General features: G+C 42.6%; 2 protein-coding genes across 3 annotated transcripts in view; both read right to left on the reverse strand.

The window, feature by feature from the left end:
* LOC105913097 (atrial natriuretic peptide receptor 2) overlaps positions 1-6,186 on the reverse strand; it is a 41,978-nt gene extending 35,792 nt beyond the window's left edge. For both annotated transcript variants that reach the window (XM_012842127.2, XM_012842119.2), the window contains exon 1: positions 5,215-6,186. In XM_012842127.2, the coding sequence (XP_012697581.1) occupies positions 5,215-5,917 (703 nt within the window). In that variant the 5' untranslated portion in view covers positions 5,918-6,186. The remainder of the gene's footprint in view (positions 1-5,214) is intronic.
* An 891-nt stretch (positions 6,187-7,077) lies between these two features.
* Positions 7,078-16,544, reverse strand: anapc2 (anaphase promoting complex subunit 2). The gene is made up of 14 exons (XM_012816582.2): positions 16,285-16,544; positions 15,816-16,074; positions 15,245-15,587; positions 13,835-13,967; positions 13,414-13,627; positions 12,940-13,059; positions 12,499-12,616; positions 11,504-11,682; positions 11,063-11,204; positions 10,678-10,753; positions 9,828-10,031; positions 9,225-9,357; positions 8,338-8,582; positions 7,078-7,456 (listed from the first exon to the last, which is right to left on the reverse strand). The coding sequence occupies exons 1-14, from the start codon at positions 16,390-16,392 to the stop codon at positions 7,241-7,243; spliced, it is 2,490 nt and encodes an 829-aa protein (XP_012672036.1). The 5' UTR covers positions 16,393-16,544; the 3' UTR covers positions 7,078-7,240.
* Positions 16,545-16,583: the final 39 nt, after the last annotated feature.

Below are 16,583 nucleotides of genomic sequence, written 5' to 3' on the forward strand. Positions count from 1 at the left end.
CTGCTGGAGCTTGGTTGACACAAAGCCCATCAAATTGTTGAGAACATTTTGTTTCACTTAGTGGCTGGTTCAGACTGCAAACAATCCATCTTAATTTTTTTTCTAAAGTTTTTTTTTTTGTCTTTTATCTCAACACTTCTGGTTTTTTGAAGCAGCCCTGTCTTTCATAAACGGGAGTGCTGAATTGCTGAATTACTAATAGATGTCAACTGTGATGTGAATTCCTGACGAATGTATTCCTTCCTGTACAGAATTCTAGCTTTTTTCATCCTTAAATTTCAAAGACTTGGTCAATTACTAACAGTTGAACAAATACTGCATGTCTTCCATGAGGGTCTGCATTTACCATCAAACCATTTCATCACAACCTTGTCTGCTAAAAAACTTGCCGTCCCACGTACATTCCAGCAGCCCTATCTGAGAGCTATGTCATCTGGATTACCTTGCGGAAGACATTTTTTGGGCTGACGGAAGTTGAGGCGGCCCTGGCCTCACAGACCCCAAAGGCTATAGAGCGCATGCTGAGATGGGGGGCTTTTCAAAGAAGCATCTTTCCATTTAATTAAGGTTGCCTGTGAGTGTGAAATTACCTCAGGTCTATTATAGTGTGTGTGTGTGTGTGTGTGTGTGTGTGTGTGTGTGTGTGTGCATGCATGTGTGTGAGCGTGTGTGCGCGCACGCGTGCCCCACAGATCACACACTCCTCGCCACATCTGCTGCAGAGCTTTTAAAAACATGCAGACACACACCCCAGCGGAAAGAAAGAGGAGAAGAAGAAACACAGCTTGATGCGCGCTTCCACTCAGCTACTTGACATTTGCTTCCCGTAGGTCTCCAACACACCAAGCATCCAAAGCCATCAGGAGTTTACAGATTAGCTCTTTTAAGACTGCCTTTCTTTAGATTAGTCAGTCATTTTTCAACAGGACTTTCCCCTTTTAACAATTTAGGAAACTGAGCAAGCCGTATACTAATGTCTCTAGTCTTTAACAATAAGGCTTTTGACAGATCATAATGCCCATTAATATTAATAGTTTAGCCAATCATAATGCCCATATGTTATGGAGAAATTACCTATTTTTAATTACCTACAACTACCCATTAAACTATAGTGTATACAGGATCCTTCTGGCTAGGCTGACTGTTACTCTGAGCGAGTCATTATTTCCCGCAAGTTAAGCTGCAGGAAAAACTTGAACAGCTGTAGCAACAGTGACAGCTAGGGAGGTTATCTTAAGTTGATCTCATCATTGGATAAAAATGTGTGGAATGCTGTGCCAAAACCTGAACAAGCCCTGACAAACCATTCAACTAGTGCGACCTGAGGGTCAAAGAGACAGAGTCATAATTTATACTGGAGAGAGAAGGAAGCTTTACAGCATTTCCTGATGGAACACCAATTAGCAGTGATATATGACATGGTTTATAGCATCATTTGGGATTTTTTTTATTGCTTAATTGGTATCAATTTCCATCTTGACATTAAATTGAAGCTCAAACATTCCTCTGTTTTGTTTCTAACCAAATTCGTATCCAGCACTGAATTGTATAACAGCTCAATGTTCTCAAATTAAGACACATTTTCTCTTAACTAGATCTCAAACTAATAAAACATACTAAATGACACAAGTAAACCATTTACTGTAAACTTCATTGACGACAAAAACTATGACTCGATCAATCCTTGAAGGTTCCACTTGACACTTTGTGATGAGGCCTTATGTGAAAGACGTTTGTGAAGGACCCTCGATGAGCCCTTTTTCTTTTGAAAATGCTTCATAATGCGTGCATGCCTCCATAGACTTGACAGTTAAGTACTGCTTCTAAATTGTTTCTCAACAGAGACAAAAAATTACCCAGACAGGCTAATGACTGTTATCAAATTTGGTGACCAATCATGAGATTGGAAAGGTCAGTGGTAATTAAGTGCACTGCTATGCTCACAGACTCATTACTGCCATTTAAAAATAACTACAAGTTATTTAATAACATCAAGCTTGATGAGATTGTTCTTGCAGGTATAATATACCCACATCCTGTACAGACTCTCTGGTTGAGACTTGTTACTTGAAAACCAAGAGAGTCTAAAAATCTACATGCGAGTAGAGATTTAAATCAGACCTTCAATGGCTAGTAATCAGGTAAATATTAAGACCACTGTGTGCAATTAGCTGTAAGGGCAGTCATGCCAGTCTTTATACCTGTGAGCTTATACAAGGCTGCATTAAAATGATCATAGAAACAGTGAAAATCAACCATGTGGTATCAGAGCACCTCATCATAAGAAATAATAACAAACTCTACAGGCTATAGGCTAATTCCAGTCTCTGTGAGTCATTAGCAATTTGTCTTTATGTCTCAAATATCAAGACATTACCAACTAACAGACTTGCTCTAAGGAAGTGGTTGACTGGTTCGCCACAACAAGGTTCCCATTGCTTTGTATGAACATGCTGTCAAAGCACATTGCACCTTCAAAGAGGACATGAGGCAAAGAAATACAATCCTCTTTTTTTGTGCTCTGCCCTCACTACAAATAGAATTAGCTCCAGTGAGATCCTCATGCAACACGACTGATGGAAGTTAAAACAAAGAACCGGCATTTTAACCTCATCACCATCTCGCCAGCAAACCAAAGGCAGTGAGCAATCATACCGCAACCCTAGTATGACCCTGGAAACCCATCGCGCCGTATCCCTTCGCCAAGCAAAACATTTGGTGTGGCTTTAAACAGCAAGCTACACTAACTTTTGTCAAAGCATTAATTAATTCTGTCTTGGCAGCACTGCTAAGAAAAGCAGACCTTTGTTTCCCTGTCCTGAATTACCAACCATTAAAACATTATTGCTGATGTCATTGCTTGCGGCTAGCTTGTAGCCTACAATCAAATGCATCAATGAAGCCTATGGAGATCATTTACATCCTCCTCTTTAGAGATTAGAACCAGCCAATGCCACATTCATCAGTAATAGTTTTTCAGAGGGGAATTAGATTTAGATTGAATAGAGTGGAATCCTTAATCTATTCAATGATTTGGGAGTGATATAATTTTAAACACAATAATTTAAAAAATAATTGTTTTAACAGTTTTTGAAAAGATGGAAGTACATTCATTCTTTACATCAAATATTGCGCTCACCCCCAAATATCAGGACCAAAGAGGCTATAACATTTTTCAAGATTGACAAAATGTTTTGTTCATAGCAGTTTAGCCATTTTCAGTCTGTCACTAGAATATCACAGAACATGGCTATCAAATATAAGCACAGATCATGCACTCTTTTGGGAATTGCCAGATGGAACAATGTATGCTATAACATGTCTATGTCTATGACAGTACAGCACAATAAACTGCAAGGAATCAGCATTAAAGCGGAATATAAATCCCTGTTTTCAGGTTCTGTCTATACAACAACTAGACAATCGTAGACAACTGCTGGGACTGTGACTTTAAGACACACTGGTTCAATTTATCCATGGTATGACTACAATCTGAAATATGTAAAGGTCAAGTTTGGTTGCATATTGAGAAACATCACTTCATTCAGCCTATTGTTACTCCAACAGTGCATGTATACAAGACCAGGTAACTCAGACCATGGGGGATGAATTATTTTTTCTAGTAAACCTAATAATTCAGCTACAACATTTTCATCTCAAGCAAATAATCATCTCAACATTTTGCTAATATAGTCAACTTTCTGTCCTCTAAAATGGCTAGGCTAATATTCATTTGACTTTTCTGCTAAGTATCTGCTTATCTTATCACATCCCATCAATAAGGCCCAATACAGCACACCTGTATGGCTGGCATATGAGGCCTTATCTTCGTGTTTGGGCTGATTTGTTTTATAACAGCCATGTTACTTGATGATAAGATGCTTAAAAGAGGTCTTGTAATTGTCATTATACACACACACACACACACACACACTCCCCAGGCAAATCAGTTATATATATACATTAGATAGAATAAATAGGCAACAGATGAACAACACAAATAATGTAATAGCTAATAATTTTCGTTAGTGGCAGAGTAGTATGTTCACATCGACCTTATCTTAAAAAGCCAACCAGATTTCATCCAAATCTACAGCTTGATTCACATAAGATATATGTGTGATAAGGTGTGCCTTTAGAAAGAGCAGACTTCCAGTTGCACATGTAAATGAGAATATGTGTTTTAACATCTTGTTTTCTGGGTTATCACTATAGACGCCTGAAGTCTGAAATTACTGTTGGGGGACGTTTGTCTAAGCATACATTTCAATCAAAGCTTTCAGATGAAAGGGTAGGGGTAATTTAATTTAAATTTAGACTAAATTCATTAGTCGACATTCATAATACAATTCCCTGTCTGAAAGTAGACTCCAACGATTTGCAGGGATGGTACTCTTTTGTGTAGAAAATCGTTTCTTTTTTTTTATTTCAACACTATCCGAAATCTCACATTGAGGTTAATTTACTTAGTCAGAATTAGTCTTAACCCCGGTGCCCCACCAATCCTTACGAAAACTGCTCAGCTCATTAAACGTAGCTAGTACGACAGAAAGTTGGTTACTGCATCATAACGCGCTTGGCTAGCTGGGGAAGTATCATTCGCTGTGGAGCTATTACAACTGTTCAATTTAGCTTCGTACGCAGAATAACGAAGTAACCTTTGAATGAACGTCGTGGGCATACCTGTAATACCAACTATTGCTATTTTCTAGGGCCGCAGTAAAAGCTTGATAGTTTGTTCTACCATTAGGCTACTGCTGAATAGGCTTCTGTGCGTGCATTGTGCAAGGTGAATGTTTTGATGACAGTCTACTCTAGACCCCAGAGCAGTTGTAAATAACCCACAGAAGGCCCTCCTTTCCCCAAAAATATATCCCTCTGACGAACACACAGGTGGCGCAGGGCTATAAAACAAGTCTGTTTGTTGTCCAGCCTCATTTACAAGGAGCCCCAAGAGGCCATCTCAGATATGTAATGTCTGTGGAACATTATCTGCAAGGAGTCTGAGAATGTCTGAATGAGATAAGTACATCGGGTAAGTATAATAGAGAAATGTAAAGCATAGATTTGCGAGAAGTGTTTCCACTTCTGGGGACGACTTAAAAAGTGGCTACATTTGTAATGACTGCGTTACGCTATAACATACAACCACACATAAGCACATAGGGTAGTGCGTAATTTGGTCATCTGGGAAGCCATGATGGAGGGACTTACTTCTGGCCTTTTCTCTCATAAATTTAACGATTTCATCATAATCGAAGTTTCCTGGTTCTTGGTATGGAAATGCCTCTACAGTCACGTTCAGTTCTTGGCGCAGGTTTAGGTAAATGCCCTCGATTTGAAAGTAGTGAGGTCGGTCGTCACGTTTTAAGTCGTAGAAAATAAGACCAGCTCGAGTTGTCCAGTTAAACTGCACGTGAAGAGAAGTGGCGAATTCTCCAATTTTTGTGGTCGTGGGTCCCATCCGAACTATCGTTTTGAACTCTTCTCCATCATCAAAACCATATGCTAGTCCTCCAGCAGTTATCAGTGGGAGTTTCCAGTGGGATGCAAACCTTCCCACTAAGGCTACGGAGTACACACAACCCGGTCCAAAGAAAGCGTCTGGTTGGTGGTAAAGTTTAGTATCCACAGCAATTATCTGAGCCGTGTTTTCCGAGCAGCCACCATCCTGGTCATCCGTACTAAAATTTAAGAGATTGATTGTATGTCCCTTCAGAAGTCCGTATTTCTCCAGATTTTCGTGCGCCATTCTGATTGCCGGGACGACCTTCGGCAGTGCCCAAGCGTAACGCATACTATTGGGAAGAATCACTGCCACTGTGATATTAAGTCCAACATCTGCACGATACTTAGATATGAATGAGTAAGAGAGTACCATAAAGAACCAATATCCAAGTTCCTTTTTGTATCCCATTGTGGCAGCAAATGTACAAATAAATCCAAGAGATCAAACAATAAGGAAACACCAGGTAAGTGCTTAGGCGACTTGCAACCTTGCAGCCAAATCACATGTTTGCCTCTTTTAAACGTTGTTTAACTTAGAATAAACGTGAATTTGAGGGAAAGTCTGTCCGTATTGCTTCCCCTGGTCTCCAGAAGCGTCCAGAGAAATGCCACAGGAGAAATTTCCTGCCGAAGTCTGCTCGTGGACTGACGCGCGACTCCCCTCTGAGCCAGAGTGTGTGTCTGTGATAACATCCATCTAGATGACTACAACTTAAATCAGCACAGCCCTCTGCTCGGCCCCCTACACGTCATGTCAGTTTTCCGGGACACTCGAGACAGCAGCACCCCCTGTTGCATTTCGCAACAACAAACACACTGCCGGGCCAAATCACACTACTTTCACAAAAATAGTTTTTAAACGACTCTTAACGAAAGGCTGCCGAATGGCATTTAGCAACAAGAAAATGGTTTGAAAGACCCTCATGGTTATGATTAGAATAATGAGGAATAAGGTACAATATTGTTGCAATTACATATTATGTACAATATTTGCAGGTAGAAGTAAAACAGACAACTTGATTATGTAAAGAGAATCGTCGCCTTAGGACTAGTTTTTCCTCTAGTTCTTTCGTCTTGTGGGTGAAATACACTCAAAAGTTTGAGTAAATCAGTCTGTATGTTCTATAATTTTATTCTCCTCAAGACATTTGGAGTCGTTCAAAATGTCAGTGTTAACATTTCTCTTTCGGTGTAAAAATTGTTCTTTCGAAATTGTTTTATCAAAGTCCAGCATTCAAATTCAAGTTCTGTATTTACCAATGTGTTTATCCACCATCCTGTGCAAAGCTCCAACCATGCCAGTTCTAACCTGGAGAAATTGTTCTATCAAAGTCCAGCATTCCCCAAAAAGTCAAAGTTCTGTATTTACCAGTGTGTTTATCCACCATCCTGTGCAAAGCTCCAACCATACCAGTTCTGACGGATTAATAGGTCAGAATAACTGAGAATATGCTGTAGTACAACTAAGTCAGAAAGAACCACAGGCTCAATTAAATAAAATCATACCACACCATCTGACATGACAGCGACACACCTGAGTAGTAAATGACACAACCCTGAAGAGTGTAGTAATTTACACATAATATATGTTTATTTGGCATGCACAAATTTTAAATGTGAAGGTCACAACCGTTGACAGCAGTTTGTAGCCATACTGGATTGGCGTATCGATGAGGCTATTATCATTCACAAACCAATCAGATCCAGCAGAGGGATCTCCCTTTCTCGGCTGTCAGTGGTGGGGTGACTTGGGTAGCCTGTAAACCCCGGCCGAGGAGATGAGCTGGTGGTCTCGCACCTTCTTGTCCAGGAAGGCCTGCAGCTCCCCGATCTCCATCTCGGTCACCACGGGCCCAGAGGAAACAAACATGCGCAGCATGGTGTGGATACGCTCCAGCGTCATGCTCTCCAGGTTAGTCAGCATGGCCTGGATGTACGCCCAGAACAGCTGAGAGAAATAAAGAGAGAGAGAGAGACAGAATGTGAGAGAGAGTATGTGAGACATTTGAGGGGTTAATGGCTGTTTGTGTGTAACCTTGAACATGGCAGGAAGGCATTTGTGATATTGTGTCTGTGTCGGTTTCTGAGTCAGAAGAGTTTGGGAGTGTTTTTATGGGCATATCTTTGTTTGAACACCCTTCACCTTCAGGTTTATGTGAGGGGGTGTATACCACTATTTCTGTTGTGTTTATTTGTATGCAAGTGTGAAAGTCTGTTGGAAACGGAGATTCTCTGCATCATAGTGGGAGAGGGTGTTTACATGCAGCTTTTTTGCCCTCTGATCTCACTGTGTGGTAGAGTGGGATGTTTGTGTGTGTGTGTGTGTGTGTGTGTGTGTGTGTGTGTGTGTGTGTGTGTGTATTTGCTTTGGTTTTCTGCCACATTCTGCCACTCCAAATGCATGATGTTAAAATGTATGCCTGTGAATGACAAAAAGAATGTGTGTTTGTGTGTATTTAGTAGTTTGGTTTAGTATGTATGCGAGCGTGTTGATGTGAGTGTGTGTATGTATGTAGTAGTTTGGTTGAGTATGAGAGTGCGTTGATGTGCGTGTGTGTGTGTGTGTGTGTGTGTGTGTTGGTGTTGGTGTGTGTGTGTTGGCATGTGTGTGAGTTGATCTGTGTACCTGTGTGTGTGTGTGTGTGTGTGTGTATGCATACAGTATTTGTATGTTAGTGCATTGATGTGTGACTGTTTGTGTGTGTGAGTGTGTGCGTATGCATATAGTGTGAGTGTGTGCGTATGCATATAGTAGGAGTGTGCGTGTGTGCGTATGAGAGTAAGTGTGTGAGTTGATGCACGTGTGCACATATGTGTGTGCGTGTTTACCCGTAGTTTCTCCTCCCTCTGCTCGGACTGCGTGGCCGTGTTGGAGTCTCCCTCCTCGTCGCTGTCCATCAGCAGCACGGAGCGGTCCTGCTTCTCGCGTGACGACGGCGCCGTCTCCTGCACCGCATAGCGCCCCCCGGCCTCCTCGCGCACCACCCCGTGCTGCTGCCACAGGGCCAGCTTCCTGCGCACCACCTCCTGGGGCACCGCCAGCGCCCCGCTCAGCTCCTCCAGGCTCCACGAGGCTGTGGAGACAGACACACACACAAACACACACACACACAAACACACACAAACACACACACACACACACACACACACACACACACACACACACACACACGCACACACACACGCACACACACACGCACACACACACGCACACACAGTATCAGAGATAGAGATGTGCAGATGTGTCAACATCACAGTCAACACATAAGTCGGCTTTAGGTTCTCAAATTTCACCCATTCCATAGAAAGTGTGCTTGAGCAGGCTTCATGCATGATAATGCATGCTGGTCTTTATACCAGTTTGAGTGTTGATTATTCCATCACATTTGGGGGGAGGGGAAGTGTTAATATTTTCATCAGGGTGTACACAGAAACTAGACAGTACAACACAGTTCAAAAGGACCACAATGTGTAATTTTTTTTACCCCTGTAATTCGCGCCATGTTTGTATATACGTTTGTATAGGTGTGCCAATCAAAATGATTTTAAAACACATATGAATGTATGCATGGGTGTTTACATGTACTAGACCTATATGTTTCTGCAGAGTCTTTGCCCTTTTCCAAATATGGGTGTGGAAGCACTTCCCACTTCCTGACATTTGAGTGAAGAATGTACACGCATGTGTTGGTTTTGCGCATGTCCGTGGTCCACACCTTTATCTTGGAAGTGCAGGATGATGGCTGCATGGATCGGGGACACCGAGAGATTGGAAAGGGTGCGGTCCTCTAGCTCCAGGTCCAGAGTCACTGTTCCCAGATGAGACTTCCAGTTCAGAGTCCTCATGGCCTGTGGAGGAGGGCCGAGACACATAGTGTACCAGTGTCAAGGGTGAACAGCAGAGAAGAGACAGAAACAATGTTTTGCAGAAGATAACAGTTTAGGAGCCAACAGTGCACCCCCTCAGTTTGAATCAATCCACCAAACACTAAATGACCTAAATGCAGAGAAAAACATTAAACGGAAACCATGGCAACGTAACAACAACAACGGGAAGGAGTAACATCATGGACAGGCTTGAATTGAATTACGCCTACTAGCTTGTGTCCACTACACCAGTCAGAAAGCTGGGCTCTGTGCCTTTAAGGAATGGAATGTGTTACACGACCTTGATACTGAACTGTTACTCATCACTAATTCTAATTCTAAAAAGGACAAAAGATGGAACCACTGTTCCCAAGACTTGGAGGTGTGTGTGTGTGTGTGTGTGTGTGTGTGTGTGTGTGTGTGTGTGTGTGTGTGTGTACACATCTCATCACCTTGAGCTTCTCGTAGCGGTGTGTGTAGGCCTCCATGGCCTGTGTCACCACCGCGGGCAGCTCCATGCGTTCATCCTTCAGCGCGGGCCAGAACTCGGAGGAGAGGATCATGGCCGACAGAGCCAGGGGCGGCTGCTCCTCCGGGGGCAGACGGGACTCTTCCTCGCGAATGTTTGTGTTGATCCGACGAGAGTCAGCCACATCCTGGAGGATAAAAAAAGAAAGAAACATCATTTTATTCCCTTTTCATTATTCTGTCTTTTTTATTTCTCAGTCCTGGTTCAGTGGTGGGGTGGGTGGTCTCTGGGAAGTTTTAGTTTCCATCCTCTTTTTCTCATGACCATCTTCAGCACTGAATAATATTCTACTTTTTGTTGTCACTTCCTGTGACCACGTTGAATAAAATATTGGAGAAAAAATATAAAATGATGGAAGATAATTCTGATGAGTTCAACTCCATAAGCACTAGATCCTACTGAAGTTTTCTTTAGTTACATAATCGTGATTGGACGGTTTCTCAGACAAGGATTAAGCTTAGGCCTTTGAGCCGAGAATCAATTTCGGCCAGGATTGGACTTTAATGATTGTCTGGAAGGATGGGGAGGCACAACCCTGTAATGATTTTCCTCTTGGTCTTCAATTAAAATGTCTGACTGAAAAGTTCAGTGCAGTGCCCTCCCTTTCTTTTTGGTTAAAGAGGCCGTATCCAATTTATGTGGAAACCAAAGTCACCTGTATTTCCCAGAGCATCTACTTTTTATTACAGGAAGTGTTCCAAATTAAAATCGGTTTCTATCATTAAAAAAAAGAAAAGAAACAGAAAAATGAAAGACGATTCCAGAAGGCTCACCTTTAGCATAACCTCACACAGGTGCATATGAGATTCACCGAATCGAAGTTTCAGCAGCTCCACATTGCGGATCTCCCTGGAAACAAACAAACCATTACATGACGCACACACAATACACTGACAATGATTACCAATGAGGAGTGTTATAGAAAATCCCCCCAGTCATCCCCTCATCATATTTCAAGCAAATTAATTTATTCTGCACTTCCTGTTGCATGACTTTTAGAGTGAAGTTCACATTCATTCGACTGAAAGACCAATCTAAATAAATACTATGTAAAGTCCAAGCGCTCAAACACATTTTCTTTCATACATATCAATTATAATCTCCTTAATATAACCACACCTACGGGATCAGTGTGGTGTGTCTGGGGTGCACTGGTACCTGGCAGTGCTGTAATTGAGCTGCTGAAGGAGTCGGTCAGCCAAGACGGTGCGATACTCATCAATAAAGATTTGTTTGCTGCCATAGATACTGACCAGCAAACTGATGATGTCTGAAGACCGGTGTTTGGAACCCGTCTTGTCTGTGGAACGAAAAGAAAAAAGCAGAATACATGCAATTGCATATTGTGAAAGACTGACTACTGAAAAGAAAGTAACAAGTTTATAATATATTTTATGAATCTGTTTTTTGGTCTGCCTTACTCTGACCTCCTCTATCTAGGATGTAACACTAGACTAGGAGGGAAACGGTTAATTTCAAAGTGTGTAATTTTGTGAGTGTGTCCACCAGGTGGCAGAAAAGGGCCTTCACCAAAGATGCTCATATAAGTTTCAGGCGACCTGGGTGTGCATTAGGAGAATCACCCCTTCTCTCACAGACCTGTTAGTGCGTCTATGGGGTCTGGTGTCCACTCCTCAGGGTCACTGCCCTCATCCTCGCTGTCCTGGGTCTCCAAGGTGACGGGGTCGGCGCGGGAGAGCTCATTGGCCAGGTCTGTGCAGCCCTCAGCATCCCCGGTCAGGCTGCCCACAATCTGTCGAACAGTATCCTCCCGCGTCCTAGCAACAACAGCAGGAACAACCTCAATCATCAGCAACTAACATACATTACATATTTACACAAATTACATAACAATTACATAACTAAATGAATGATTTATGATTTGATCCATTTTATTACTCTTGGAAATGAATACCAAAAGCTATTTCTTTTCAGCTGTATTTGGTTGAACTTTTGTTGAACTATTGAACTCAATTGTTATCGTCAATGAATAACTATAAAATAGTTTCTTCTAGAATCTATAGCTATTGAAATTGCATAGCTTGTTAACTTGTTAAGGATACATTTTCATTCTACTGAGGAGAGAGGAAAGAATGAAGCATCACTACATTAACACAGAACTCCTACATGTGTCACTGTGAGAGACACAGAACTCCTTCATGCGTCACTGTGAGAGACACAGAACTCCTTCATGTGTCACTGTGAGAGACACAGAACTCCTTCATGTGTCACTGTGAGAGATACCATTGAGCGTTTGCCTTGTAAATGCAAAGTAACTAACCTCACACACCGACCAAGTAATTATGTCTTTGGCCAGGTGTCTTTGGCTTAATACCACACACCAGCCAACGGAAGACTAAATCAAATATTCTACATCAGACATATTTTCCCAATTTCCTGGAATATCTTTAGTGAGCACTGAGGAAGCAGTTACTTAGATACACGGTTACAATTTCCTTTCTTCCTTGCCAGCGTTTCCCTTTTTATCTTCATTCGCCATGACTAGTAACTAATGAAGAATGGGCTGACTTTGACTGATATTATTTGTTGTGTAATTAGATTTGATTGGACCCGGAAGGCTGAGAGGATGTCACCTGAGGTACTTGCGGATGGGCTGACAGGCCACCTGCAGGATGACCATGGAGGGGTCCAGGTGCCGCAGGGCTTTGATGGCCGATATGTACACAGTAATGATGTCAGATGTGTGAACGCCTAAGAGGCAATGGAGGGGGGGAAAAAGCATAAAAATAAGGCGATGAGACCGTTTGAGCCAGGCTTGGTGCCAACCATTTTAAAATCTACTATAGTGATGAAACATATGCCATCTATCAACATAAATTGAAATGGAAATTGAAATGAAAGGCACACCAATAGTATAATACTATGTAAACCTGAGTTTATTCAAAGGACAAATGACATGATACTCAATGTATAGTGCACAGAAAGCTGCAGAATTTACTGGAATGCTTCTGATTACACCACTAAAGAGAGATATTTAGAGTCCTGAAGTTCTGAGCCAAGTGCCTCTGTCTAACCTGGATGCAGGAGTCGTGTCTCAAAGGCTGTCTTGAGGGAGGTGAGGAGCTGTTGTCTCTGACTGGTCCTGTCCAAACAGAACTTCAAATCCTCTATGGCAGGGAGAGACTCTGGGAAATCTGGAAGCAGAACAAACTACTTCACACAACTCCTCGCTATATTAAATAGGATCCAGGCAAAGCTTTGGATCTGAATGCAAGACATTTGCATTCTAACAATACATATTCCACATAAGGTTCAAACCAGTCATTGTTGCTCACTGTCAAGAAAATAAAACCCACCATAAAGTCATTAAATTAAGTCATTAAACACATGCAAAAGATCTAAATGTAGTGAATCACATTGTTGACCCAAAATAATAAGACTAAGAAGATGAAAAATAAGAAGGAACTTCAGCAGAGGTTAAACCTGTCAACACCTATCTACAATCAACTCTCTTCTCCATGTTTAGACCTTTCTCAGGGTCCCCTCACCTCTGATGATGCTGAAGAGCTCCTCGATCCTCATGCTGGCGTAGATCCTGCAAAAGAACTGCTGCATGTGATGGCGCCAACGCTGCAGGATGGCACTGCTCGGCTGACCCACTGCCCTCTCTCCACCGCTGCCAGCTGCGCTGCTGGCCATCCTACTGACATCCACCTCGCTGGCAAAGACTCTACTCACCCAGCCCAACACCTGATCCAGCCACTACTCAAGATGGGCAGAGAGAAATCAGCAAAGATAAAAACATGTTCACTTTCGAATGGTTTCTGTTTTTTATAATGTGAAAAAAAAACAATCAAGTTAGATTTTAGCAAAGGTAAGAATGCTTCTCTATAAATATGCTAAACCAGTCATGAAGACGATAAAGTAGTGTAAAATGCGGCAAGGCTGCAAGAAAGACTCTCCACGTACCCCCTGAAAATCCGAAAGGAAGGAGATCTCGTACTCCCCCCGGCATCGCTGCTCCATCCTCTGCTCGATCAGCTTGTGGAGGATGGAGGTGACCGCCTCTGAGCTCACCCTCTCCAGCAGCTGCAGTCTCGACCTGGAGACGAACACCAAGAGACATACCAATGAGTGGACACTAGGCTTTCTGACACTTACATTAGCACCTTAAAGCCCCATCCTGAGAGAATAGGTATTTTTTTTGCTACTGAGCTCCCCCTAAAGTTACAGAATGTAGCTCACTTTTACACCACAGTCGTAAATACAAATTGTGCTTGAAACCCCCTAATGGACAGTGTACACGTGTATTTGTTGACAAGCTGAAGGATATGGAACCGGCAAAGACAACGGCAGACAGGACAGGTCGATGACTGTGGGCATCTGGAAAAACTACAAATCTCTGTGAAACAGGGATGCCACCAATAAGGTTACAGCCTACGTCGGATTCTTTCATAAATAACATTGGCTGAGATGTTTATGAGGAAAACTACAGAGTCGACAACTTTCCAAACACAGCCAAACATCAAGCAAGCGCAACACAAGACAGCTAATAAATTATTACTGACTAGTCCAACAGAAATAAGGCCAGCTCAGCATCTGACTTGGTCAGCCTCTTGATCGGTTACTCTCTCTTTTTTTCTTCCTATCCTCCGACAACGTCTTCCTTGGTTCCTAGTCGCTTCTGCCATGATGTCCATACAGAGAATACTGCGCTAGCTTCCTCTGATGGCTAGTGCATGGGTGTAATTGTTGTTCCATGAGGTGGTGCCATAAAGCATAACGTAGTTCTCGCGAGAGGTCTTGCGCCCTGTACCCCAAATTACAATACCAGGCGCACCAGGAATACTATGGCAGTAACAGACGCCATCCTCTGTACTACAAGTCAGTATAACACCAAAATTATTTTGAAGCTGTTATTTTAAGGTAAAATTGTTGCATAATGTTACTTTAAGTCTAACATTTACACATTGATCCCTACAGCGATGGCCCAAAACTAGAGGACCAGCCCAGAAGACTTTCTGGCTCTTCCAGTAGCACATTAAGTCTAACATTAAGTGTCTGTCTAAATGCAGTCAAATCAAGCACAGAGATCTCTGGCTTCTACTAAATCTCTGTCTATCGTTTTTGAGGCTGCAAGGTAAGAGTCACTACCAGGCATAATACCTACATAACAATAACCATAGAGAATAATTTAGCGCAATATTTCTTCATTGTAAGATTTCTGAGTTAGGATTAGTTTCAATTACCAATTGGTTTCAACTGGTTTTGAAACTTAAACATAATGAAGAGCAGATTTCTTCACTCATTTCAAGCAAAAATTGCCAAGGATCTTTTACCTGATACAGGATCAGATAAAAGACAAGCGAGGTCACTTACAGAATATGACTCAGCTCTCTCAGCAGCTTCAGGGCCTCCTTGCACCAACAATCATGAGGGTTCACCGCACAGCCCTGGCAAACATTCCCTTCTGTGCCCATGGCTGCCTCCTCTTCCTCGTCCTCACCCTCCCTTCTTGGGGCTGCCTGCCCAGCTTGGCTCATGTGGACAGCAAAGGTGCGGCTGAGGAACTCCAGCATCCGCTCATGAAGGAGGTCCGGAGGGGAAAAGAGCAGGATGGCCCTGATGCCGGTGAAGGCCCTCTCACTCAGGCTCTGGGCCCCGGGGCCACTCAAGCCTGCCCGGCCCTCGTCCTGCCATCTGCCAATCTGCTCCAAACCCCCTATCAACACAGTTAATAAATGTCAGGAAGACCATAATATAACTGCTTTGGAACATAAGGCTTATACATTTTGTTGAGTTCTGTGAAATGCTAAAACAAGTTTCAGGTTGGCTTATCTAATCTGATATTGTAATATTAAAGCGGATGACGTGAGCTTGTAGCCTGCTGAATACTAATATAAGCTAGGCAAACAATCTCTGTTATAGAGAACCAGGTCTATTATCTCACCTAATGATGGTTCAAGCCGGGCCAGCAGGGTACGGAAGGCCTGCAGCAGAACTCTGGCACGCCGTCTTTCCTGCACTTCTTCCCCATCTTGCAGCTTCAGTCCAGCCCAGAACTCGGGCGCGACCGCCGAAGTCAGGTTCATGTGCAAGGTGTCTAGGAGCCAGCCCTCCATGTACTGGCCGGCGCCGCAGCGACAGAGCAAGTCCAAGTGATCTGAGAGAGCTTCTTCAGACGGAGCATTGTCCAGGTCAGGTGACAGCTATATATGAAAAGATGAATGGATTTGACAGCATATTGCAGATGCACACATTTACAATATGTTTCATAGAACAAGGGTGCAAAATAAAATTGTAGCCAACTGCGTTCCATACAGATCCACAGATAATAAACATGTAGCCAGAAAACCTGCCAATGCGCAATAATATTTCTCATAATGATTCAGTCCGTTTAATCTACACTTGATACTTACCAGCGCCGTTGTTACGGTATCCCAAGCTGTGACCAGACCCTGTGGTACTGAGTTTGGTTGCACGGCGTTCATGTTGCTTGAAGATAAATGGTATGTGCAGGATCTCATAAACTCATAGGTACGGCGATGCAGTCATTTCTTAAAGGTTCTCTGAATGCTTTACTCCATGGGTCCTTTGTTATTCTACAACATGACACATTTTCCACAGGTTTGTTGTGGCAAAATATCGCGCTCTTCTTCAATTCAATGGCGCAAAATGATGACGTTTTCTAACGGAAGTAAATAAGAGATTGGCGGAA

Source organism: Clupea harengus, chromosome 12, assembly GCF_900700415.2.
Source record: "Clupea harengus chromosome 12, Ch_v2.0.2, whole genome shotgun sequence".
Lineage (NCBI taxonomy): Eukaryota > Metazoa > Chordata > Actinopteri > Clupeiformes > Clupeidae > Clupea > Clupea harengus.